General features: G+C 41.8%; 2 protein-coding genes and 1 pseudogene across 2 annotated transcripts in view; 1 reads left to right on the top strand and 2 right to left on the bottom strand.

The window, feature by feature from the left end:
- Nucleotides 1-14,634, top strand: part of Slc45a2 (solute carrier family 45 member 2) — a 46,806-nt gene extending 32,172 nt beyond the window's left edge. The window contains exons 4-7 of the mRNA XM_047556490.1: nucleotides 4,766-4,909; nucleotides 6,526-6,649; nucleotides 12,388-12,599; nucleotides 14,045-14,634. Of these exons, the coding sequence (XP_047412446.1) occupies nucleotides 4,766-4,909; nucleotides 6,526-6,649; nucleotides 12,388-12,599; nucleotides 14,045-14,269 (705 nt within the window). The 3' untranslated portion in view covers nucleotides 14,270-14,634. The remainder of the gene's footprint in view (nucleotides 1-4,765; nucleotides 4,910-6,525; nucleotides 6,650-12,387; nucleotides 12,600-14,044) is intronic.
- A 5,967-nt stretch (nucleotides 14,635-20,601) lies between these two features.
- Nucleotides 20,602-22,241, bottom strand: Rxfp3 (relaxin family peptide receptor 3). Its single transcript, XM_047556842.1, has one exon. It carries the CDS (start codon nucleotides 22,187-22,189, stop codon nucleotides 20,813-20,815), a length of 1,377 nt encoding a protein of 458 aa, XP_047412798.1. The 5' UTR covers nucleotides 22,190-22,241; the 3' UTR covers nucleotides 20,602-20,812.
- A 3,174-nt stretch (nucleotides 22,242-25,415) lies between these two features.
- LOC124987618 (60S ribosomal protein L7-like) lies at nucleotides 25,416-26,140 on the bottom strand (annotated as a pseudogene).
- Nucleotides 26,141-27,606: the final 1,466 nt, after the last annotated feature.

Raw genomic sequence — 27,606 nt, 5'->3', positions numbered from 1 at the left:
CATCAGTTTTTCCACTAATGTTTTTTCTGTTCCAGGATCCAATCTAGGATACCACATTGCATTTATCTAAGTGGTTTATAAAATTTGTAAACTGTGTTTTTTTTCCAGTGATATTTTAAGAAAATACTTGCTCTTTATAGTGAGTAGAAAACCTTATTTCAGTTCACTTAATTATGTCTAGAAATAAAAGCAGTACATCTTAGCTGCTAGTGATGAGTCCATGAAAAGTTTTCTCAAGGTTAAGATCTTTCTCTTCCATTGTTTATTGTTTACTCTATTCATTCACTTGGCATTTCTTCAAAATTTATGCAAAAGTAAACCTCAACATTGCTTGTCTTTAGATTGGCAAATTGCTTACTGAATTAGGGTCTGCTGAGCGAAGGCCTCACTACATGAATATACTACCATGTAGTTCAGGTCCTGCAGTGCAACCACCTGTTTTCACCACACCATCTGATAATACAATGGAAGAGAATAACTTCGCTTCGTATGATTCCGTAGCTCAAGGAGTAACAAAGAGGTCGCTGGGAGGAAGCCTTCATTTTATCTTGATCACACAGCAAATAGAGAAAATATGAGTAGGGAGGTCTCCTGAGACCCTTTCCCTGTAGCAGGCTGCCTGGGGGAGAATACCCACATTCCCTGGCTTCCGTCACTAACAAATCAAATCTCTAAGATGGCTCGTGACACTAGAGCTTCCTTGCTGTGAAATTCTGCAAGGCCAATGGGGACATCTTGGAACATCCATCTGACAGAACCCATGAGATCATTGCAAGATGTGTGTGTGTTTGAAGATTTCTGTAAAACATAATTTATCAAGTAAAACACACATATTTACATAAGTTAATCTCTGTTCTAAGAAAAAGTTGTACACAAATAGAGAAAAAATGGAAAGGAAATGCACCAAAAATGTCTATTGACAGTTATCTTTTTCTGAGTGGTGGACTAACAGCTAACTGGCTTTCATTTTTTCTTTTTGAAAACCCTACAACAGATCCAAAATTTCTATAGTGGACATAAAAAATAAAGAGAAAATAATGAAAATAAAGACAAAAATGTCATGGTTTAAGGAATAAAATAAGGCAAGGATTTTACTAAAGATATGTAAATATTACCCTGATAGATTAGCTGCTATGTGTATGTGTGTGTGTATATGTGTGTGTGTGTGTGTGTGTGTGTGTGTGCGTGCGTGCGTGTGTGTGTGTGTGTGGTGCTGGGGTTTGAACCCAAGGCCTTGAGCATGCTAGGCAACTGTTCTACCAGTGAGTCATATCCGTAGGCTTTTTAAAAATTTTTCTTGCTATGTTGTCCAGGCTGTCTCTAACTTGTGATCCTCCTGCCTTGACCTCCAGAGTGACTGAGGTTACAGGTGTAAGCCATCATGCCCTGCAGATTATCTGCCTTTTTGATGTCCTGTAGTAGATTGTGACTCCCCCTCAGAAAGTCACCCAGCATGGGACATACTTCCATTCAGAAGCTATTGTGAGAATCAGATAAATCTAGTAAGTAGAAGTCTACTAAGAGGCAAGAAGCTTTCTGCATTAGCAAGAAAATAAATGCATCAAATATAACTAACTTTCACCGGAGAGATGTTGGTTAAAGGACACAAAATTTCAGTTAGACAGGAGGTATAAGTCCAAAAGTTCTGTTGTACAACATGGTGATTATATGTGGTATACAGTTAATTTATTGTGTATTCAAAACTTGCAGACAGAGTAGAATTTAAGAGTTCTCACTACAAACAAATAAATGTGTGAGGTAATGCATATGCTTTTAATGTATATGTTAATTAGCCACATTTAGCCATTCCACAACATATTCATATTTCAAAATATCATATACTGTATCATCGATATATGTACTTTTTGTCAATTAAAAATTAAGTAATAAGAAAAAAGTACAATGAACTTTTTTGTATGTGCCACATATACAACACTGAAGGCTTTGCATGGTTTTGTCATTTGGTTTAAATAACAAAATAAGAGTAAAAATTAGAGTAACATATTGTAGGCTCAAAGCCAAGCATATGTACTTTTCTTCCAAATGCGCATCTTGGGAGGTCTTAGCTAAGCCCTGGAGTCTGCACTGTGCCAGGGCCAGCACCAAGGCCAAGGCCGTCATTATTTCTCAAAGTCATTGTTTTCCAAAATGAGAGTGGCTGTGCAATTTGAGAACTGGGGTTTGTCTTTTTAATTGCAAGAGGCCTGAATTATTTCAGAGTTCAATACTGGAGCCCATAAAATTCATCTCCAATTACTCCATGGCCCCAAAAGTTGTCATTGTCAATATTTGAGTAGTCTCCTTTGAATGTGCTTTGGTGGAGCTCTCCTCCCCTTGGTAACTCTGTGCTTTGTTCACTATAAATCCATCACCCTCCAGTTGACTGTGGTGCAGAGTTTGTGCAGTAAAATGCTCTCAGGGGCTCAGAATTATTGAAAAGGCTTTTCAAATGGAATTGATGAGTTAGGGATAAGATGCCAGCTGAATTTGCATTCTGAGTTAAAATACCCAAAAGAGCTTTGAATATTTACATTCCAAGCTTTTACAAAATCACTAGGCACAATTTGAAAACTCATATTTATTTTTGGAAAAAAGGAAAATTAGGTTAACAATGAAAACAGGCTGAAAATTGCATTTAAGGCGGAAGCATAAATTAATATCTGGAATGAGGCTGAATGCTTGTCTGCCAAATTCACTTTCTCTGCTATGCATTTTTGGAAAGAGGGGAAGGAAAATGAAGACACATTACTTTGCTTGAAGCATGAAAACCAGCTGTTGTTCCCTGGGCAATATCTTTAGCTACTTTTTTCTGTGATTGAGGGAAAAATAGTAATTTTGCACTACATTTCTGTTACAATCACCACTTATTTTGACAGGTAACACAGTCTACATGCAGAAAACAGTCATTTTTCCTAATTCCAAGGGAATATCTATATTCAGTGGGTTAAATATGGTTACACTGATGGATTTTAAAATATCACTTTTTACAACAAGCCTTAAATGGGTAACTCTAATTTTCTATAATGGAGCAAAAATCATTATCATTTAAGGTGAAAAGTTATGAAGCAATATGTTGTTGTAGTTAAATAATCTCAAGAGATTATCTAATAAATAAACTAGGTAGGGCTGTATTTTTTATGCTCTATAACATGTACAATCAGAAAAGTGAGAAATTATACTCCATTTGTGTATGATTTATCAAACTAATTAGAACGAATAAAAAGTAAAAAAAGGATTCTTAATAAATAAGAATCTGCCAAGAAATATCCATCACCCCACCACAATTGATGCTTTAATTCTGCCAGCAGAGCAGCTGACTCCTTAATATTCCTGAGGTTTCATGTTTTTATGAAAAGATGTTAGGCTATTTCATTCTTTGTATTTCAAGACAGTTGTAGTCAGTTTAAAGTTTCTCAATCTCTTAAGTTTTCTGAAACCCCCAAATAATTGTAGCCTCCAGTTTTAACACAATCTACATCTAAATTTAAGAGTTTTAGGGTACATATATACATCATCACTTATACGGGTAAGTGTATTCACACTTCCCTACATTGTTCCCATTTTGACTCAACATAATGTTCATTTACATGTGTCCACGACTGGCAGCATCCAGAGAAATGATCCTAGACAAGGCACCTGGCTAAGAGCAGGGAGCTGACTGACTGTATTAGTTTTCTATTCCATTTAAAAATCATTACAAACTTAGCAGCTTAAAACAACATCTATTAATCATCTTGCAGCTCCGTTGGTCAGAGTCTGGGTGAGCTCTTCTGAGTTCTGGTCTCCGGGTCTCAGAAGGCTGCCATCAAGATGTCAGCAGAGCCGTGTCCTCATTTGATCTTAGAGCTCATTCAGGCTTCAGGCTGTTGATAGAATCCAGTGTTGTTTTGGTTTTGTTTGTACTAGGGATTAAACCCAGGAGTGCTTTACCTGAGCTATGACCCTAGTCCTGTTTATTTTTTATTTTGAGATAGGTGCTCCGTAGGTTGTCAAGGCTGCCTCAGCCACCCAGGTTGCTGGGATCACAGGTGTGCAGCACCAGGCCCAGCCAGAATCCAGTTCTGTGTCCATATTTTCTTGCTGATTATCAGCCATAAGTTGCTCTGAACCCCTCAGGGCCACTCACAGGTCCTTACCAGGTGGCCCCTTCTGTCTTCAATGAGAGTGATTCTTGTGCTTCCAATTTCTCTGATTTCCCCTTCTGCTATCAGCTGGAGAAAACTCCGTGCTTACAAGGGTCCATATGTTTCAACCAGGGACACCCATGTAATCTCTCTTTTGATCAACTTAAGGTCAACTGATCACTAAGCTTAATTATATCTACGAAAGCCCTTTGGCATGCAGCAGACTATAATCAGAGGGTAACATCAGGGGACAGAGCTGGAAGGCCATCTTAGGTTTGGCCTACGATTCTCTCAGAGTCAAGAAATCCAAGAATTACAATCTTCTCAGGGCTAGTTAGATCTGTTAACTTTGTGTTCCCACAGCGGCAGATAGGATTCTAGATACCTGTTATGTCTTGACCCCTAGCTAGTACCATTCCCACTCTCTTAGGGTACAAAAGTCTTATTTGGGACCAGAAAATGCTATGTACTTAACAACTTCTATGAGTCTATTCCAAGGAAACCTAGGTGCTATTCCCAGAAAAAGTGACCCTGCATGATGGCCAAGTGACAGATATGTGACACAGTTGTGAGCTCTGACTCCTACAGCTGACTGGGTTTCTCACTGAAGGTCATGCCTCTGCTTTGTTGTGTCATTCCAGACTCGGAGGGCAATGACCATGAAGTCACTCCTGAGGGCGCTGGCGAGCATGCCACCCCACTACCGCTTCCTCTGCGTCAGTCACCTCATTGGATGGACTGCCTTCCTGTCCAACATGCTCTTCTTCACAGATTTCATGGGCCAGGTAATGAATATGGCGATGCCCACACTCATTGGCTCACACATCAACTCTTCAGGCAGCAGCCGTTGAGCTGCTTCTGGGTTAGCCTCCAGTAAGAGTGGAGGAAAGAGTACCCTTCAGGAGGTGACTTGCAGACAAGTAAGCAGCAGCTCATGACACTAGAAGACACCATGAGACCTGCCAGTATTTGATCAAATATGACATACCAGGGGAAACTGATGCGTGAGCTGTAGAGATCATGGCAGACTTCACGAAGAAGGCACAGCGTGATCTGGGCCTTGAAAGGATCCAGAGATAGAGGAGGAGAAGGAAGCACTCCAAGCAGGAATAGCCAATGGCAAGGGTGGATTCAGGGTTGCCTAAGTCAGGTTGGGGCCAGACGTTATGTGGAAGGGTGTTAAGATTCAGGGGAACGTTGTTTAGATTGATGCATAAGTGTTAGACTTCCTGAAGGTCCTTAAAGGGTGTCTTGGTCGTGGCACAATGAACTCTGTTCCCTAGGAAGGGGCCCTGGGGCAGGATCATGTCACTTGGGTGGGGGTAGAAAAGCAGAATGCATGAGAAGGGGACCCTACCTCACTGCATTTGTAGCTCAACTGCCAGGGTCCAGCCCTAGCAGGGGTTGGGGGTCCTAGGTGGATGGGAGGCATCAGTGTGGTGGAGAAACAGCACACAGAGACACCAAGTGTTCAGAGGCTGAATCTGTCTTTATTTTTCCCGCCAGATTTTTAATAGATAATTTTCTTTAGTAATGATTATATCATTTTTGGTTACTTTAAAACTAGAAAAACCTTCAAAAGTATAATCTATGCTTCTTCTCAAAGTACACATTCTCTCTGTATGACAGCCCAGACCAAAACAACCTTATTTCCCAGCTAGATTAAAACAATCTTGTCTCCCAGCTAAACTGAAACAAACTTGTCTCCCAGCTAAACTGAGGGCACCATGATCTGCCAGTCTTCAACCTTCAGAACAAACACATCAATAGATTTTCTGAGAAACCACCCCCACCATGAACTCCAGTGTTTAACAGTGAAAAGTTTTTACTATTATTAAAGGGCAAAGAAATCAAATTATAGTTAATATTTAGTCTATTTTAATTTCACACAATGATGGACTACAATCTTATTCTGATTCTCAAAGAATTAGACTAAACATAGGAAAATCACAAATCATATTCATGACCAACCTAAATGTTTTTATCATGCAAAGTATCTCTAGAATCAACTATTACAACTAGGAAAGCCAAGGCTAAACACTGCATCCAAGCTCAGAGGAATGTCTCTTTATCCATCTATTATTATACTAAAGCAATCACAGGCTCCTTTAAACTCAAGCACAGCCACAATTGTTTATTTTAATATATTTTATCTATGTATTACTACTAAATTTTTATTGTGCTCTATTTTGTGTCCCAATATAGTAAAACCTTCCCAATGTTTTCCCAATAAGTTTCTAAATGATATATTGATTATTAATATTAAAAAGCAACACATGGAGACATGCCATGCCTGTGGCCCCCAAGAGGGAGGACAGTCAACAAAAGAGTGTCAAGTGTCGAGTCCTTTATTCCAACAGACTGTGTACGCGGCACTCAACGGCCCCAACTTCTCTTTCAGATCGTGTATGGCGGGGATCCCTACAGTGCACACAACTCCACAGAGTTTCTCATCTACTCCCGAGGCGTCGAGGTCGGATGTTGGGGCTTGTGTATCAACTCTGTGTTTTCTTCACTCTATTCTTGTAAGTCTCCCTCTCCAATGTGTCTTCTAAGGGGCTCTGACCTATCAAAATTCAGATTTTATATTTCTGTTCTATTTTTTTTCTTTGAAATTCCAGATTCTTAACAAATATATGGAGGTCAGGAAATAACTGTTCCCTTAGAAATGAGAATATAAAGTATCCTTGTTCATAGGGAATTCTAGGTGTAGTTTCCCTTAGTGATTACTTTCTACTTGGAATCAGTGGATTCTTTTTTTTTTAATTGGTTATACATGACAGTAGAATGCATTTTGACACATTGTACACAGATGGAGCAGAACTTCTCATTCCTCTGGCAGTCTGTGGTGCTGAGTCACACCAGTAGTGTAATCTTATGTGTATACAGGGTAACAATGTCTGTCTCAATCTACTGTCCTTCCCATACCCACAGCCCCATCCCTCCCCTCACTCCCCTCTGCACAATCCAAAGTTCCTTCATTCTTCCCTACCCACCCCCCACTATGGACCAGCATCGACTTATCAGAGAAAACATTTGACCTTTGGTTTTTTGGGATTGGCTTATTTCACTTAGCATGATATTCTCTAGTTCCATCCATTAACCTGCAAATGCCACTAATTTTATTCTTCCTTAAGGCTGAGTAATATTCCATTGTGTATATGTACTACATTTTATTTATCCATTCGTCTATTGAAGGGCACCTGGGTTGGTTCCATAGTTTAGCTATTATGAATTGAGTTGCTATAAACACTGATGTGACTGTATCACTATAGTATGCTGATTTTAAGTCCTTTGGGTATAAACTGAGGAGTGGGATAACTGGGCAAATGGTGGTTCTATTCCAAGTTTTGTAAGGAATCTCCCTCCATACTGCTTTCCATAGTGGTTGCACCAATCTGCAGTCCCACCAGCAAAGTATGAGTATACCTTTTCTCCCATGTCCTCACCAACACTTATTATTGCTTGTATTCTTGATAATTGCTATTCTGATTAGAGTGAGATGAAATCTTAGAGTAGTTTTGATTTGCATTTCTCTAGCAAGAGATGATGAACATTTTTTCCATATGTTTGTTGATCGATTGTATTTCTTCTGTGAAGTGCCTGTTCAGTTCATTAGCCCATTTCTTGATTGGGTTATTTGGGTTTTTTTGGTGTTAAGGTTTTTGAGTTCTTTATATATCCTGGAAATTAGTGCTCTATCTGAGGTGCATGGGGTAAAGATTTCCTCCCAATCTATAGGCCCTCTTTTCACATTATTGATTGTTTCTTTTGCTGAGAAGAAGATTTTTAGTTTGAATCCATCCCATTTATTGATTCTTAATTTTACTTCTGGTGCTTTAGGAGTCTTGTTAAGGAAGTCAGGTTCTAAGCTGACATGATGAAGATTTGGGCCTACTTTTTCTCTGTTCTAGTGCCCAAGTCTTTGATCCACTTTGAGTTGATTTTTGCGCAGGGTGAGAGATAGAGGTTTAATTTTATTTTGTTATATATGTATTTCCAGTTTTCCCAGCACCATTTGTTGGAGAGGCTATCTTTTCTCAAATATATATTTCTGGCACCTTTGTCTAGTGTGACATAACCATATTTATGTGGGTTTGTCTCTGTGTCTTCTATTCTGTACCATTGGTCTCCATGTCTATTTTGGTGCCAATACTATGCCGTTTTTGTTACTATTGCTCTGTAGTATAGTTTAAGGTCTGGTATTGTGATGCCTCCTGCTTCATACTTCTTGCTAAGGATTGCTTTGACAGTTTAGAATCAGTGAATTTTTGACCAAGATTTTCTGTAAAATAAAGGGAACTCTTGTAAGCAAGATGGTGACATGTTGGATGGGTAAGAGGTAGAGTCCCAGCAGGTCCATGTTCTACTGGTGATGTTTTGTATAGTGCTTATCAGATTTTTAGAATGCACAAAGTAGAAGGGATGGTTAATATAGTAAGTAACAAGAGCAACCTGTAAAATAACTTCAGCTCTGAAGTACAGAGTGCTACGTTATAGGAGCACTGCCCCAACTTTGAGAACAATTGATCTTTCTCCTCACATTCCAGCATTCCACTGGATCTTGAACATCTTAACCACCATTTGACCAAGTTTTGTAACACTGAATAAAGGGATTTATGCCATCGATTCAAAATAAGTCCAAACCAATGTGCTGCAACTTCAGGGTATTACACAGACTCACTTTGTATTTGCTCAAGTAGATGGCAATCTCCAACTGTGTACATACTGAATTAAGTGAAAGGTCTTGCCATCAATATACATCCAAGTCCTTTCTCTGGAGTAGAAATTTGACTCCTAATAGCAATCAGCTCTTCTCACTCCTCTCTTTCCTCCAGGGTAGTGAGGGGGAAAACTGACCTCCAATCAGCGCTCCAGATTTTGGACAAGCTCAGGGGACAGCAGGTTAGGGAAAAGGGAGGAGATGAGGGGAACCCCTGTTACCATTCTCAGGGGTACACACTCAGTCATTGTATTGTGCTTTTTATATAGGAAAATGCTGAACCCACTCCTCAGCTTGCCATAACATAGTGGGGAACCAACTTAAAAATTTGGCACAATTAGGAACAAAGGACCTAATATATAAGGAGTTTGTGAGATCAATAATCATACAGCCATAAAATTCATTGTCTTAAAATTTAGGATGGTCAAATAGTGATGGCTTACAGCTTACATTTCTTTAGCAAACACTTTTCTTTCCCTAAGCAAATTCCAGGCGGAAGATTTCAAGTACTTAAAATGTAATTGGACAGTGATAGACCAAAAGGGTCTAATAAATTATTCATCTGAATTCCTTTGTGATTTCATGGGTAGAGGTGATTTCCTACTCCCTGCATTCTTGTAAGAAGAACACAATTTTTAATGTGTAATTAGTGTTTTAATTTTGTGTCAACTTTCACTCAAAGAATTCCCACTAGGTACCATTCCATCAGTCTAGCTTGAATGCCTGTATGATTTCATGGCATTTGAAAAATTTAAAAGCATGTTACTTTTGGGTTCTTTTTCTTTTTAAAATATTTTTATACCTTCATTTATTTATTATTATGTGATGCTGAGGATTGAACCCAGAGCTTCACACATGCTAGATGTGCTCCACCATTGAGCCACAACCCTAGTCCCTTTAGGCTCTTTCTAATTAAAAGCCTTGTTTATGAAGAAAGCTATTATTTGAATAGTCTTCCAAAGTTTATTCATGTATAAATTTATGATGTCCCTACCACTGTGAATTCAAGCCAAAATTTTATTTGTAAAATACCAACTGGCCCTGCTCAGGGACTCTCTATGACCCTGGCAAGGTCTCCCTGAACTTGTCATTCAAAGATTTCAGATAAGCCTAGCTCATCCTCTGACCTCTCTAGCTTCTACATAAATTAACTACTTTCAATGACCCACTGCAGGGACTTTTTCATCTCTGTATGTTTGTCAGTTCTTCTAATTTCTTTTATCTGAGCTTATACTTCTACTACTTATATGTTTAGACCTGCCTTAAATATCACTTTCTCTATGGAATCATTCAGTTTTTCCTCCTGCACCCCAACACACCCTGGGAAGAATCAGCCATTTCCTTCACTTCCAGAGCACTCTGTATTACCTTCTGTCTTGGACTCTGAGCTACCCTCTCAATCTAGATGGAGCTCTGAGGGCAACTTAGAGGGGGTATGGTGATAAGGGGCTTTTTCTCAAACTCCTTTTTGATAGCAAGCATACTTGCACCAATTAGAATAGCAATACTGCATATTAAGGCTTAGCCAATTTTTCCTATCATCCACTACAGTCATAGCTGTGCTTCAATCAATCATTCTGCTCCAACCTTAAAAAGTACTATGTGAAGATATGGTTACCCTGGGTATCATACCGATTAGAGGCAGGGTGGGGACAAGAAGTTTGGTACTGAAATTTAGTGACTTCTCTTCATGAATGAAGCACTGTTTGCCAGACTTTCAGTCTTTGTACTGAAGTTACATTTGTTTCCAATTATCTCTTTATCCTTCTTTGCCTTCTCATTGACTGGTCTATACACTTGGAAAAGAACTGAGCACTGATGGGATCTTTTAGGTACTGACACAGCTTAGATTATATTTTCTGCACAAATGCACTCATCAAGCAAACAGGCTTATCAAGGTTTGTTATAAAACTGACCTAGGTTCATACTGCCTTCATTCTTAACGTAAGCAACAGCCCTCCAGGCTGAGATGAGTGTAACAGAGGAAGCCATGGTGCCTGCCTGTCATTTCCAGACTGTGTCCTACATCCAATGGCCTGAGACAGTGTTCAGCTTCATAATTGATTCAAATATAATACAAATTACATTTCTTGTCTGTGAGGTATGAATGATAATTATTTGGATAGATATGGAAAGTTTTATTCTTGAATAGGCACATTTCAAATATCTATAATTTGTACTCTGGGTCATGAGTTCTAATAGAATGAGATAGAAGAGAGATAAGAAATATACAGACCATAAACAACTGATTAAGGGGAGGTTCTGGGGAATGAAATTGGCCCAATTTTGCTGTGTGAATGTATGAATATATAACAATGAATCCCACTAACATGTATAACTATAATGCACCAATAAACTGTAAAAAATGAATTATTTAAAAAAACTAAAAACAATTTAAAAAGGAAGATAATTTTTCCAGGTTTTCCTACAATAATGAAAAAATATTGTAAATATTTTAAAGCAGAATTTTAATTTTTTAAAAATGTTTTTATTCTTGTTCATAGTTTGAGACAGGATACCACTGTGTTGTCTAGGCTGGTCTCAAATTCCCAAGCTCAAACAATCCTCCTACCTCAGCCTCCCAAATAGCAGGGATGTGCCTCACTTCAGACTTAAATTTTTTTTTTTAAATTAGTTCTACCCTTGTATTTGAAAGAACAAGCCAAGTTTACCTGCTGGGAGGGGAACATGTCAAGTCAGGTCTCTTCAGCACAGCCTGTGTTTGCTGAAACAGCAATAGCCACGTTAATTGAAATCTTTCACATGTTCAGAGTTGTGCTATGTGATTTCTCAGCCTTTTCATTTGGTTTGATCCTGATGACAACTCCACAAAAGAGTTTTATTCCCATTTTTCAGATGAGAAAACTGAGGTAATGAGAAGTTAAGACCCTTGTCTACAGAGAGAGAGCCAGCTATGGGGACCTGTGAGCCTCTTAGCAGTCTAGAAGGGTTGACAAGTCAGACAAAGTGTCTGCAGAGGATGGATGGCCTTTGCTTCTTTCTTACATGTGTGGAGTGCATTTTGCTGGGGGCTAAGATACTCTGAATGACTTGGATCATTCTGCAAAAAAAAATTTTTTTTTTTTTAATTTACCCCAACTTGACTTTAGTTGGTGAGATCAGGATAAGCTTTTATTGTCATTTGGGTCATATTGAGCCAGACCTCTCTAATCAGAATAACCTCCACTTTTCTTTCATGCCTTGCAGTCCCAGGGTCCCATGACCAAGGTGGGCTTTTCCACCCCTCTTTTGCCTCCTTTTGCTATTTAGCTGTCTGCTGAACAGTGCCTGGTCCTCCTGTATGGAAAATAAAATCAGCTGAGCAAGGCGATTTCAAGCTGTCTTTTATGTAAAAAGATTTAAAATTGATTCCAAAAGCCAGCTGTTTTCAACCCACAGATAAAGAGGGTTTTTGTTCCTGACTCAGTATCAAAGGAAGGCTCCTAAAGTAGTGAATCTTCAAAAGAAAGGATTGTCTGGAAAATATTAAATGTTGTGAGGCACTGCCAGCTCTAATTTCTCCCTTTCTTTTCCCCACAGACTTTCAGAAAGCTTTGGTATCCTACATCGGATTGAAGGGTCTTTATTTCATGGGGTATTTGCTCTTTGGCCTGGGGACAGGGTTTATAGGACTCTTTCCCAATGTCTACTCCACCATGGTCCTCTGTGCCTCATTTGGAGTAATGTCCAGCACCCTGTATACTGTGCCCTTTAACCTCATTGCTGAGTACCATCAAGAGGAGGAGAAGGAGGTATGTGCTCATTGACCCACTCTGCCCTGGGTAGCACTGGGATTCACCTGAAGATGGGCTGGGCAGGGGATTAGTAGAAGAGTGCAAAGCAGAGTTGAAAAACAAGAGTTCTTGAAACAGCAGCACTATGTGCCTGATCAGTCATAATCACACTGCCAATATCATTCTTTTTTTTAATCAAATACCAATTAAAGTGAATCACTTTTAAATAAGGTGATACATTTGTGTGGCTCAACAATCACAATGACATACAAAAGTGTATATTGGGAAGTGGCTCCCTCCATGATTTTCTTTTTCCTCCCAGTGATGTGTTATCATACTTACTAGCTCTTTGTTTATTTTTTGCAGTATTTTAAAATGAAAATCAAATAAATATAAACCTATTTTCTTATTTTCCCTTTCATAGTCAAATAATAATATGCATGTTTCTGCATGATGCTTATTTTACTTAGTGTAGGAAATTACCATTAAAACTCTCAGTGCCTCAATTTTTTCATTAGTCAAATGGAAATAACTATATAAAGTTGTTGGAAAAATTAAACAAGATGCTGTATGTAATGTGCCTAGCATAGTGTCTACCTGATACCTGACAAGGACTCAAACACTGAAAGCCGTATGATTGTTATCTGGGGTAATGATAATAATATATGCTTCTAGGGAGGTGGTAAGGATGAAACAAAGAACCAAATATAAAAGAACCTTGCAGAAGGCCTAGCACTTAAGATATGTTCAATAATGGCAACATTAACCCATTCAAACCAAATATTAATCCAACAATTATATTAAACAAATAGCTATACACAGAAGGGTTGAGTTGCTTTTGATGTTGCTTCCCCTAAGTATGTGAGTGATTGGACATCCTTCTGAAAATGTTTGCACTTTTAACAGGAGGAGAGAAAAAGACTGTGAGTTAGTCTTTATTGAGTTCCCACTACATGGTATGACTTCTGAGAAAGAGATGATTTTGCCTATATTGGTCACTCAGCCCTTATATGTGTTGGGAATTACAGTCTTTGTGGCAAGTAAGGAAGACAGCACTTGGCAGGAGGGTGGAGCAACCTTGTGGACTGGAATCAGAGGTTAGCAAATTAGGACCTTCTGGCCAGAGGTGGCCTGCTGCCTGTTTTTGTACAGTACATAAGCTAAGAATTCCTTTCAAATTTTTAAATGATTGAGGATAAATTCCAAAGAAGAATAGTGTTTATGACAAGTGATATTGACATGAAACCAAACACTAATGTCTATAAGGTTATATTGGGATGGAATTCGTTTGTGGATGGTAGCTGCTTTTTCACTGTAACAGTAGGACTGAGTATTTACAGCCAGGACTTTATGATCCACAGAGGCATTTACTATCTGGTTCCTTAGAGAGAAAGTTTGCTTACCTCAGCCCAAAGCCATAGTTCCTTGAAGATCAAACATGGTGCCTGTGCTTCCCCTTGCAGATGCAGCAGGCCCCCGGAGCCAGCCCAGACAGCAGTGGGCGAGGGAAGGGCGTGGACTGTGCCGCCCTCACCTGCATGGTGCAGCTGGCTCAGATCCTGGTCGGAGGTGGCCTGGGCTTTCTGGTCAACACTGCTGGGAGTGTCATCGTCGTGGTGATTACGGCCTCTGCGGTGGCACTGATTGGCTGTTGCTTTGTGGCTCTCTTTGTTAGATATGTGGATTAAGTCAATAAAGAGACAGTGACCCAGACAAATCCACTCAGACAAGTGCAGCACATGGAAGAAAATCAATCTTTTCTGCGACTCTGCATGTTTGGGGTCTACCATTGGATGCTCTGTGTCGTGATTTCAGTTGGAGTATCTGCCCACTCCTTGTGTTCAGCCAGTCCCCTGCACAACCATTCCCATGTTTCAGGCCTCTTTCACCTGGGCTACGCCTCTGTGCACTGATGGCCAGCATAAGTGTGTTTGGGAGCACCTACCGGCTCACCTTCCTCACTGCATTTCAGTGCAAAGGTGGTGGGGGCAGGGTCTATTTTCTACAGGGCACTTTAGGCCTTAATGAAACCTGAGAAGATATACTTGCTCATAGATCTACCTATGATGGGTAGATTTACTCTAAATGCCATTTTTTTTAAAGCCAGTGGTCTATATATGGTTGGAGATATTTCATCAAATATACAAATACTCAAAATATTGCTGATGACTTCTTTCATGGTATTGATTTATTTATATTTAACTTGCTCATAATTAACTCCTATTAGTTTATGACATCCTAACAAGTTGCTTGAACATCTCATACTAGAAGATTTTCCACTTTCAACCAGCTCATTGAATGACACAGTAAAAACATTTTTATTTGGTCTGTGCCCTTGTTCCATCCTATGGAGAGGATATGAAAGTCTTTTGGGAAAAAGTCCCTGGGTTCTCTCACCATATCCCTTCAATTGCCTCCCATGTGGTGAAGTTTGAGCAGCCTGGAGAGACAGCATGATTTAATAGTAACACCATGAAATTTGAGACATGGCTGGTTTTGAATCCCGATTCTGCTACTCCATGGAAAACTATTTAACTTGCCTAAATTACACTTGCTCATCTGTACATTTGGAATAGTAATTCCTGTCTCAGAGACTGTGATGATTAATAATGCATACCACATACAGAGTACTTATCACTATTATGTTTTATCTTTATTAACCCAGTAATTCTGAGACTGGGTATTGTTACTGATCTCCATTTTGTAGATAAAGAAACTCAGATTGAAGTCTGAGTCATGTGTGGTGGGACACACCTATAATCACAGCAGCTCAGAAGGTTGAGGTAAGAGGATCACAAGTTCAAATCCAGCCTCGGCAATTTATCAAGGTCCTAAGCAACTTAGTGAGACCCTGTCTTAAAAAATAAAAAGGAGGGCTGGGGATAAGTCTCAGTGGTCAAAGTGGCTAAGTCTCCCTGGGTTCAATCCCTGGTACATAAAGAAAAGAAACTCAGACAGAGAGGTATTTTGTAATTCACCTGAAGTCACCCAACTCATGAGTTTCTGAGCAGCCCCTTTCCATACAACAGCATGCAGCCAGGTGGCCAGCATTGCTTGGTGTTCAATGAATGGTATCTCACTGTAACCAATGCTGCTAAGGGCACGTCATCCCGTTTCCCCACCCCTGTATGTGCTTCTGTCTTTCTTAAGTGCTTACCTAGACAACTCACAATGTGCCTGGTCAGTAAAGAATGGAGAATTTTCTGCCTACCCTTAGAAGGTACAAAGATTACGTGGTTCCTCTCCCACTTCATCTTAGAGTCTGGTAGTACAGTCATTGCTCCAGGTAGATTTCAGCTGACCAAACACTTTGGGGCTGAAAGGAAAGGATATTTGTGGAAAGGAAATGAGCCTTTAAGAACTGGGACATTTGGGATGTGAGTGTTGCTTTTGCTTGTCTCATGCATAGTAGAATGGATGGGTTTAGTAGCATGTCCAAGACTGTGGACAGTCAACTCCTTTGAGGCAGCAGACCCGAGAAGAGGAAGCACGACCTGGTTGATTTTGGTAGGCATATGCTCCTCTGTCACACAACTGTCGGGTGTATGTATAAGTAGTATGGGCCACTCCTAATATTTGCAGGAGCCAGAACAAAAGGATAAATAGAGGCCCGAGGTCACAGGCAATCCATTCTCACTCCTTCCTCCCACCTCCTCCCATTTTTGTCTAGGCACATCATGAGATTCCTTGTATGCACTTGGCATTAGCACATCCTAGCCACCTTCATCACTGCACCCTCCATCACTTATGCAAACAGTCACTCCTCAGCCACTCCTCACCCCTAAGGGTGCACAGACTCAGCTGTGTGCTCTGTCTCTGGAAGATGGACTCAGTAAAGGGTCCACCAAGGGCTTGTAAATAGACTCAGAGATTTACACTCCTTGCCCTGCAGAGAGGGGCATGGCTGGAGGAACAGGGGCAGAACAGGGTTCTCCAATGTTGAAATACAGGCCCTATCTGCCCAGGTGTAAGGGCAGTGTCAGAGACTTCCAGCCTAAGAGTGGGCCCCTTAGTCATTCTGTGTGGTAGTGCCCTGTCCCTTCCCAGTTTTTCCAATAATCTCAAAGTGCACATGAATCCCTGTTGAGTCACACTTACTACTCCGCCCTGCTGCTGCAGTTTTCCCGATTGCCTTCTTTTTGTTGAAAGAGCTGGCTGTCTGCTGTTTCTCAGCTGTCATACCAGTGACGGTGGCAGAACGTCTGGAGCACTCCCTGCTCAGGCCATTTTCGGTGTGCTTATGCAGTTGGCAAGAGGTGGAGGGCAGGGGCTCGCAGTGAAGCAACTGCTCCTTCCTGCCTACTGCTCTCCCCATCACCTGCAGGACATGCAGCTTCCTTATCTGATGTTAGGCACCCCAGGTTCTGCATGTCCTCCTGTCCTCTCCAGATCCCTGGTGCTTTCCACACTGGGTGGGCTGTGTTCCCAGACCTCAGTGTGCTGTTGTTTCATTTATGAACCTCCAATCCTTGCTCACCCTTTCTGCACATGTGTGCTGCTCATTTTCTATCCCTCAATCAGTCCCCTCCCCCACTTGCATTTGATGAGCACAGTCACTCTCAAATGAAGTCATCTTATTCTTTTTAGGGGGGCACATAAAGACTACCCCCAATTCTCCCAATCTTCCCCCCCCTACACATATCCATCCTCCATCCTGAAGAAGGGAGGTCATGACTGACTTAGAAAAGTGATCAGAGAAAACATCTGCTCTCTAACCTATAGCATGGGCAATTATGGGCAAGGGCTCAGAGGACCTGTGTCACACAGATGTCAGCATTATAAAGAGTATCAAGTCACCTCTCTTGCTTTCCTTATATATTATTAACCTCTGGAAGGTTTAAATGGAAAAATCTTCAGGGTACAGTATATTTCTTGACCATTTATTCAAGGACTTTTCTGGTATTTTGAAGATTGGGAAACAAATGGATGGGCCAGGTGGAAGATGACCTATGGCCAATGGTCATTTTTCCTGGACCCTTAAAGAAGTGAAGCATAGTCATCACTACCCAATCACAGGGCATGGTTTTGAATACAAGTGAAGTTATTTGATCAAACCTCAATGTTTGGAACATTAGACAGGTTACTGGGCTGAGGAATGGAGCCATAGCAGACTCACTGGTTCTCTCTCCACCCTCTCCACCTACACACACACACATACACACACACACACATACACACACACACACACACACACAATTTTGCAATTTTATTCATTGAACTCAAATGTATCAAGGTTTGAATGAGTGGACAGAAGCCAATTCTAAAAAGTCTTTAATCCTCAGGAACCCAAGTACTTATTCTCAGTACACTGATGACATGGTCTAGCCAAAAAATAATTCTTTTCCCAAACAAATAAAATACATGCATGGACACATATATTTTCAATAGAGATCTTGGGAAATTCTGTAGGAGAAAGGGAAGCTACACTGCTTTGCTACCTGCCTCCCTAACCGGGCACCTGGCATTCTGATCTCAAAGTCTTTGATCATCACTCTTCCTCAGCCTCACATGTCCCATCTACCTTCTCAACGCCCCCTCATTCTGCTTAAATTACACCCATAAAATTTCTAGGCCCACCTGAAATACTATTTTGACTGAGAAGTCTCTGACCTTCCCCTCCTTATTCCCATAGCACTTTGTGTTAGCCTTACTATGACCTCCAATTAATTGTTCCCTGTCTTATCTCATGCATGTTGCTGGCTGTCCATCCTTCTAAATGTAGAAGTCAGAAATGTGTCTAATTCATGTGCATGAGCTCAGCCCCCAACACAGAGTCTCACACAAAACCGGCATGCAAAGAGTCATTGTAGATTTCAGTTGATTTGACAACTTCCTTGTTGACATTTTTGTCCTTGTGTCGACAAAAGTCATGGTCTTTGATTCCTTCTGCCATTTTCTCAGAAGGCTTCAGCTTTGGGTATGTACAGGTGACAGTTTTTACAGATTTTTTTCATAAAGACCTTACCCTCTCGACCCTTTCTTCTCTTTTTCTGGAGTCCACAGCAACAGAAGCACACTCTTTAATGCAATTTCCTGAGAATTATGAGCTACCCCCACATTATTGTATTGTCAAAACTATAATGTTAAGTTACTGTAATAAGAATCTTTCAGTAAGAGTCTAAAATCAGTGTTGTGCATGTGCTGCTGTTGTAATTTCCTACGTTGATTTTCCCTGTATTTGTATTTTAGAGACCAAGGGAGTTTCTGTTTCAATTTTTGTTAGCCTGATAACTCTCCAATACTACTATTGATAGATCTTCTTTCTAAAGGACAAAGGCTAATTTGATTACTTTGGAACAGAAGCATTACTTTATTTTCAAAAAAGAGTTAACTTTTCAAGACTTCTCAGAATTGAGATGGGCAGTTTGGGTTTCTGTGGCAGAGTACATGAAAATTTAGCAATTTCTTTGTGTTGTGTTACAGAAAGTGAAAAGGAATGACAGAGTTGTAGATCTCATAATTTAAGTCTTAAATTTCAGACACTATAGGAATTTTGCAACAAAACTAAAAAGTTCCACAGATGAAGAGGCTATTTAAACAGGCATGTTTTTTAAATGGTTGTTTATTGTATTAGAATAACCATACCAGGAGTTGTCTGCATTACCAGCTTCTTGAGCTCAAAACAACTTGCCAAAGACAACAGTAGCACCTCCATCAGTTCTGGCAGATGGGCGGGTAGATTGATGTATGAGTTCAATTCTCAGAATAGCCTCAAGAAAGGACATCCTGCGACTTTTAGCATTGTAAACTGCTACAATAACAGAACTGTCCTGAGAATCAAAATGTGCTCTTCAGAGACAGTCCTACTGACTGTGGGTAGTTAGGAAAGAATTCATCATGCATGCTCAATGAGCAACATACTCTTTAGAATAAATACCACCCCACTGAGGTAATCTCCTCTATCTTACCTTCTCATGTCAATACTGTGAGCAATAAAGAATCTCAAACCTGAAATTCTGTGATCCCCTCAGCGCAGCCTCTCCAATCCTTTTGTTCCCTTAGGACAAAGATTTTACTTTAGTCTTCCATTCTCTTTCCCATCCCATACATTCTCTTGAATGATCAAACCCCAGCTTCTGGAATCTGGTCTGTAGTAAGCTCCTGCATATTTCTATAGTATTTCTTGCTCTTTTAATCCAACCTGAAATCTGAGTCACCCCTGTACTTGCTGGTCCAGAGTCTCAATCCAAGTGGAATACCAATTCCCAGAGTGAGGAGGGAAGGGCTGTAGAACCGCGTCCCCCCCCCCAATACATACACAAGCCAGGAGAGCTTCTCAAGATGCTCCTAAGTCCAGCTCACCTGCAGTGATGGACTAGAGAGAATGGTGTCTCTAGGCACCCAGACTGCTCTCCAGAGAGACTAGAGCACCCAGGCTTCCAGGGAATACTGATTGTGAGTCCTCTTTTTCCTTTATGGGCAGAGTCTAAAGAAATTTCTCTGTTCAGCTCCTCTGATTACACTGCTCTCTCCCACAGTGCAGTGACGTCCACTCCCCAGGGAATATTTCTTCTAAACCAGGATAGGTGTTTTGCCCTTGGTGACAACTGTGCACAGAAGTCAGGCCCTTTCAGTCAGACCCAGCTTGTGCCTGCTTGCCCTATCCGGGATGGTGAACTACTCTGTGGCTGCACTGGGGTGCCTTTCCCTCGCCATTTCCTGGGAAGGGTCAAAAAGGTCACTCCATTCCCTCAACTCTGTAAAGTTGAGGTTCCCAGGGCAGCTACAGAGGAAGAAAGACCTGTGTAGTCTTAAGGGTCAAAACTCAAAAGAAACGTTTCCTGGGTGGCTTTCCTGGGTGGCTGCACCATAAGAGCCCCATCAAGAACTTCATAAAATAACTGAAATAAGTGCCCAGTTATTCATACCCCAACTTGCTTTCTTGCTGCCTCTCTATTTCTGGGCTCTCTCACACTGTACAACGTGGGCAGCATAAGGAGAGGATTCTACCCTTGGATCAGGTGGAGAGCCAAGACTGGGGGCTGGGTCCTGAGGGACTGATCGTCATTCCTTTGCCTGCTTCCTCTCTTAGCCTGATTTCACAGACTCCCTTCTCCAACAGAAGTGCCTCCAGCCTTTTCACAGGCTGCTGCTCCATGGGTCTCCCCATCCTTTTCCCACCTATTTCTTGATTCAGGGTGCCTCCGCCTTGCCTCCAGTAATCTGCTCCCTTGTTTCCCTGCCCTGGAAGGCAGCCTCGCTGTACAGCGCATTCCGAACCTTGGTACACATCAGTAGGCTGAGCTGCTGGGCAGCAGGTCGTAGCGTCCCCCACTGTAGACCACTACACCAGGCGGGTAGTAAAGCAAGTCAGGTTCAGCGGCTGCTTGGAGCGGCGCCAGGGCCTGCAGCCGGTGATCCTCTGGCTCTGGCTTAGTGGTAGCGGTGAAGGGACGCATGCTGGTGAGCGAAGGAGAAGTGATACGCCAAAGCAGGTTTTTGAGCGCCTTGCGGAACTCTCGGCGCACTAGGCAGTAGAGTATTGGGTTGAGGCAGCTGTTGGAATGCGCCAGGCATACGCTCACAGGGAACGCGTATACCTGGCATACGAAGTACTCCTGGCTGAAGGGCACCAAGTTGAACTTGATGAGGATGCTCCATGTGGTGAGCGCCTGGTTAGGCAGCCAACACAGGAAGAAAGATAAGACCACAATGGTCACTGATTTGGTGACCTTGGACCGTCTTCTAGCGCTAGCTCCAGTCAGGCCTCCCCCAGCAGCTGCCGTCCCTCCTTCAGTCCCCACCACGCAGCGGTCTGAGATGAAGCGTACCAGTAGCAGGTAGCACAGGCTGATGATGCCTAGAGGCAGCACGAAGCCTAGCAGCACCTTCTGCAAATGGTACAGGCCCAACCAGAACTGCCTGTCGCCACCCAGCAACTTGTCAGGGAAGCGCACCAGGCACAGCTCCTCGCCCATCACCTTGATGGTGGTGGAAAAAATGGCATTGGGCAGCGAGGCCAGAGCAGCCGAAACCCAGATCAACACACACAGAGCTTTGGCTGAGGAGAAGCAGCTCTCTCTGAGGCTCTGGCCACAACAGTCCCCATGGCCGTGCCCGCGGGTCCGATGGCTCTTAAGGGCGGATGCCACAGAATGGTAGCGCGCCACACTCATGGCAGTGAGGAAGAAGACGCTGGCATACATATTCATAGATGTCACAATAGACACGATCTTACACATGGCCTTACCGAAGGGCCATTTGAAGTCCAGCGCGTTCTCCACCGCCCAGAAGGGTAGAGTGAGCACGAACTGAAAATCCGTCAGCGCCAGGTTGGTAACGAAGAGGTTGATGGAGGATTTGCGCCAGCCCTGTTTGCTCTTCATCAGGTAGAGCACAAGGAGGTTGCCTGCCAGCCCCAGTGCGCAAACTACCCAATAAACCGCACTGATGAGGATCCGTACCCGGGTCTCTGCATCGGAGCTCTCTGCCCCACTGCTGCGGGGTGGATGCCCTGGCGCCGCTCCGTCCGGCAACTCCAACCCCAGCTCCCACCACAAGTCCTGAAGCTGCAGCGACGTGTTGCTACTCGTATTGGCGGCCTCCTGAAGGCCCGGGATCAGACTGAAGAGTTCTGCGAGCTCGTCACTTCCAACCGCCTTATCCATGGGGGCTGTCGTGATTGATTCAACCACCTGTACGAACAAGTGCTCCTACTTCATATTCCCGGACATAAGAACTAAGGAAGCACGGTTAGCCCCGGGTGTGATCCTCAGGCGAGCGCCGGAGGCGTGCGCCGGAGCTTTCAAAATAGCCGCTGAAGACAGAGCCTAGGAACTGGGTGCCAGTTGCGTCCCACGCGCGCGACTAGCAGCTCCGGGCTCAGGAGTTGAGCTCAGCGTCTGCTGTAGATGTGAATTAGCAGAGGAGCGCAGTTCCCAAGGAAAGCGACCGGCCTCCAAGGATTCTTGGTCTAAGGTTGGAGTTTCCGGAGTCCCTAGTACGCGCCTGAGACTTCCCCTCCGTTTCCCCGCTGTGACTTGGGCACCGGCGCATAACCCAGCTGGCTGCTAAGAAGCACGGTTCCGGCCCGTTCTTTTTCTTTCCAATACCTTTGTTGGTTTTCTCTGCTGCTCAAACGAGGTTTCAGTCCAAGGAAAACTAGAGATCGGGAAGTCACGTCTACTTCTCTTACTGCCTGGAGGTCTGTAAGTGTCTCCGTCTCTCCGCTATTGTTAATTCCCAGTGAGTTACCAGAGGTACTTACCCCAGTTATATTCGCACCCACAAAGCCGTGGCATCGGGCCCCACGGAGCATGCGTAACCCCCTACGCACAGAGAGAGAGAGAGAGAGAGAGAGAGAGAGAGGAAGTGAGGGAGAGAGAGAGAGAGAAAGAGAGAGGGGGCGCTTTCCGAGGTGCTGAACCCCGCCGCGCTTACTGCCGGGGAGGAGGAGGAGGAGGAGGGGCGGGCCGCAGGCAGAGGCCTTTGGCAACTTCCCTTTTCCTTTACAAAGTCTCAGAAGGAAATGGTCCTAACCCTTTATTTCCCTGTGTTGCTGGAGAACGCCTATTTTGATTTGCGTTTCTTCCTTCTAATCAACTTTGATCAGAAGTTTTTTCTTCTTTTTCTTTACTGTTTTTCACTCAAGTTATCCCATGTGACGAAGACTGGTGCCATCTCCTGCCTACTTCCCTTTTAAAAGCAAGGATAGTGACCTCTTTTCGTGTCTAAATCAGATGGTGGATCCTTACTGAATACACAAAAGCCGAAATCAGGGCGCAAGTGTTGCCCGTACTTTGGTGTATTCTGAGAGGGAAGCTAAACTGAGCATGCAATTGGATCTTGACTTCACATATTTTAAAATACCACTGGTCTATCCCAGGGTTCAAAACTCCTCCACTTATTGGTCACAAACGTTTCCAACTCTTTTTACCTAGATGCAAATAGGACAATGAAATAGAGGACAATCTCGAGATGATTGTTGCACCACTCACTCCCCTATTTCCTTTACTATTAAAATCAGAACTCCTTCCCTATCAGATGTTTTTCAGACCAATGGCAATAAATTCTAAGGACTCTTCTAAGGGAATGAGTGGAAAGCCTTTGAATTTCTTCTCAAGTTGTGATTTATTGAAACAGGTCAACTGCTCTGATGTAAATCATACTTTTAAGTAAAGACTCAAAGAATTTGAAATGCTTTCTTCACTATCTGGGATTAAACTGAAATCAAAGTATCTTAAGCATGCAGCAGTTGTCTTCATTCCTAAGGTAATGCAGAACTCTTTATTTACAAGATTAAATAATTTAAAGCAGAGGAGTTTTAAAAGAACACTCAGTAAAAAAGAAATGCGATACACAAAACAGGAAAGGAAACGATCTTGATTTCAAAGCCAGAACGCATTTCTTTCGGAGAGAACACACTTTGCTCCAAACACTGGACTGCTCTGTCTTCCCTAGAGAGGGCGCCAGGGCTTCAGTAAAAACCAAACCAGCCAGTCTCCTCTGATCAGTTCAGATCTGAAGATGAGTCCTGCCCTGATCAATCTTCCCAGTCCAAGGTTTGCTTCTGCTCACATCTCTTATTACTATGCTACAAACCTCACCTTCCTATTCACTTTTCACTTTGTTTTTTTTTTAAATTAATTCTTTCTCCATCAAAATTTATCTCTATTGAGGGCTGGAGTTGTGACTCAGTGGTACAGTGCTTGCCTAGCAAGTGTAAGGCACTGGGTTCTCTCCTCAGCAACACATAAAAATAAATAAATAAAATAAAGGTAAAATGTCCATCAAAAATTATCTCTATTGTTTTGTTTTGCTTGTATTTAAAGGGGCTATTGAAAAATGAGGAAGCCTAGGGCACACACAAAAAGCATTTCACCAAGACTCCCTAACTCTCCCACACGCAGCTTCATTCTTTCTGTGCTTCTAGTCCCATTCAAGAATATATGTACTTGATCTGCCCCAAATCACATGAAGCATTCACACTTTGTGAAGAATATTGCAGGAGGTTGATTCAATTCATCTCAAACTCATTGGTCAATTAGTTTGGCACTGAGCTAGGTTGAGAGAAACATTATGACATAAATCCTCTATTTTGATCTTTTCTGGAACTGCTAATCTAAATGAGTGTGCAGTTTAGTAGTGTCTGTGATTCTTTTTTGTTTAGTCTTGTATATGACTAAGTTATCTAGAATGTAGTACTTTGTGTCAGATGCATGGACAATAATTTTAGTTTCTTCACTTCCCACTTCTATTTTTAAGGAATGGGTAGGTAATAACTAGTTATACTATACTTCAATGTTCCAATTTTAGATTTTTTTGTTTTTGTTTTTGTATTGAAACTACCCTATTTAGGTTTGTCTTTTAGAAAAACATAAAGGGGGAAGGGTTCAGGGTTTGTTACATTGCATACAGTTTGTTTTTCTGTAGTACTTCTTCCCGAGGTTGACATCAGGGTGTGATAGGAGATGGGAGAAAAATCTTGTTAGCAATAAGAAGCTCTTTCTCCTTCATAGTGGCAGGATAGAATCTTGAAACCTTTTCCTTGGCTCCTTTTTATATCTGAAGCCATGTGGACCATGTAAAGTCAGGAGTGAGGACAAAGTAAAAACATACTCAAGCACATAACTGCTAGAAACCCATCATCACAGATGCAGGAAATCATAGGCCTGAGCCCTGGCATTTTGCAGAGGAGGCCTGAAGAGATAAAGGGATTTACTCAGCATTTCACTGCTGGGAAGTAATCACATTAGGTCTAAACCATATGTTTCTTTCTCTTCTTTTCTTTTCTTTTTTTTTTTTTCTTCTTTTATTTTCTTTTTTTTCTTTTACATTGAGAGCAGTTGCTGTTTTATTAACTGACCAGATTACAAAAATACCATGATAGACACCTTAGTGCATCCTTATAATAAGTCTGTTGATTGGGCTTCCCTGTTTCCAGCCTCTCCACCTTCTACAAAATGGGTGGTCTTTTTCTTCATTCTGCCTCTTGGAGAAGATAATTTGAAGGACCACAGGAAGTTATTTGCTTCTTTGAAGCATTTTCCAACAGTGTAGATCTCATGAATCAGATCCTCCATGCAGATGATGTCTTATTTGCCAAGAAATCGTGCAATCAAAGCGTTATCTGTCAAGGCAATTCATTTCTTAATGATTTTGCCATATTTATTAGTTCTTTCACTGACTTCAGGTTTGGGTACTCCCAGGCAATATATGGTTCCACAATCCTCAGCACGTTAATTGATGCCTAGTTGAGCTTAATGAGGGTGCCATAGAAGATCTGGCAAAGGTGAAGAAGTTGTAATACCTTATGAACCTTTCGGCTCACACCACTGATACCTCTGATCCTGATGACAAATGCCAGTTTGGGTTCGGCAGGTATGTAGACGTTGCCAGCTTTTCTTGCTATCCTAGTCATTCAAATATCCGTTCTGAACATCTGCCTACATTCCTCGTGGCTTTTCATAGATAAGCTCCCTCCTTGCCTTTAGAAGCATCTTTTGGGCAAACTTCTTCCTCAGGCACTTTACCTTCAGCTCTGCATAATTCCTTTGTTTCTTCTTAAGGGTTTTTGGCACAATAGGAACGTTCTTTTTCTTCTCTTCAGCACCCTCCATGCTTTCAGCTGGAAAAAGGGCCAAAACCATATGTTTCTTGACTCTCATGTGACATCTTTTGGCCCATGCCTCATTTTCCAACTTGGCTCTAACCCATATTTTTCAACACGGGAGTGAATGGCGTGCTGAATAATGGCCTCCAACATGTCCACACTCTAATCCCTGGGCCCTTTGGATACTACTGTATATTGACAAAAGGGCTTTGCAGTTGTGATTAAAATAAAGGTCTTGAGGTGAGGAAGATGGTCATGGATTAAGCTTATGGGTCCCATAGATTCACAAGAGTTTTTGTAAGAGGGAGACAAGAGGAATCAGAGGAGAAGGTGGTGCGATACAGAAACAGAGACAGGAGTGATGCTCTTTGAAGATGGAGGAAGGGATATCAAGCCATGAATACAGTCACCACTGGAAGCTGACAAAAGCAAGGACATGGAGTCTCCCCAGGAGCCTCAAGGAGTGGCCTGCTCTGCTGACACCCTGACTTTACTCCAGTGACACTGATCTCAGACCTCTGATCCCTAGAACTGTGAGAGGATAAATCTGTCTCATTATAAACCACTGCATATGTACCAATTTGTTACACAGCAACAGAAAACCTATACAAGTATATAAAAGCCTGGCTTGAACATTACAAAAGGATAAATTGAGCAATTCAGAGTTAAACATGTTGCTTCATCTTAATGCACTATTCATTCATTCAGCACATATTTATTGAGCACCAACTTTGTGCTAGGTACTGCACTCTGAACTAGAGATTTACTGGTAAATGCCACCTAATTAAGCTCACATTCTAATAGGTGATACAAATATATATGTTTGTTATGGTTTGGATATGAGGTGTCTCCCCAAGCCTCCTGTGTTACAATGGGAATGTTTGAAGGTGAAATGATGGGAGTTATAACTGGGTGGTAGGTAGGGTGTGGTTGGAGGTGGTAGGCCACGGGAGTGGCGGTACCTTTGGGATTTATATTTTGTTTCTGGTGAGCAGAGCTTTCTCTTTGCTTCCAGGTCCGATGTCCTGAGCTGCTTTCCCACACCACACCTTTCTGCCATGAGGTTCTGCTTAACTTCAAACCCATAGCTTGACTTGAAATGAACCTCTGAAACCATGAGCTAAAATAAATGTTTCCTCCTCTAAGCTCTTCTTGCTAAGTACTTTAGTCACAGCCACAAAAAGTTGACTCAAACATTGTTATAATAATAAGAAAAACCATGTAAAATAACAAACTATAAAACCACATACAAGGAAGTAGCTTTTCACTCTTTCCAATTACACTTATTTAATTCTAAGAATCACATATTTTCAAATTAAATATTCAAAGATCATTATGAATTTCCAGTTGCCATATGTGCATTTAATGAGAGTATTTCTCCCTAGAAAATTATTAACAAATGGTGTGTCTTATAAACTACAGTATCTAGGAAGAAAGGATATTCAGTAACCAGGTAAAGGGAGGAGGAATAGA

Source organism: Sciurus carolinensis, chromosome 6, assembly GCF_902686445.1.
Source record: "Sciurus carolinensis chromosome 6, mSciCar1.2, whole genome shotgun sequence".
Classification (NCBI taxonomy): domain Eukaryota; kingdom Metazoa; phylum Chordata; class Mammalia; order Rodentia; family Sciuridae; genus Sciurus; species Sciurus carolinensis.
This window is presented reverse-complemented; position numbering and strand designations above follow the sequence as displayed.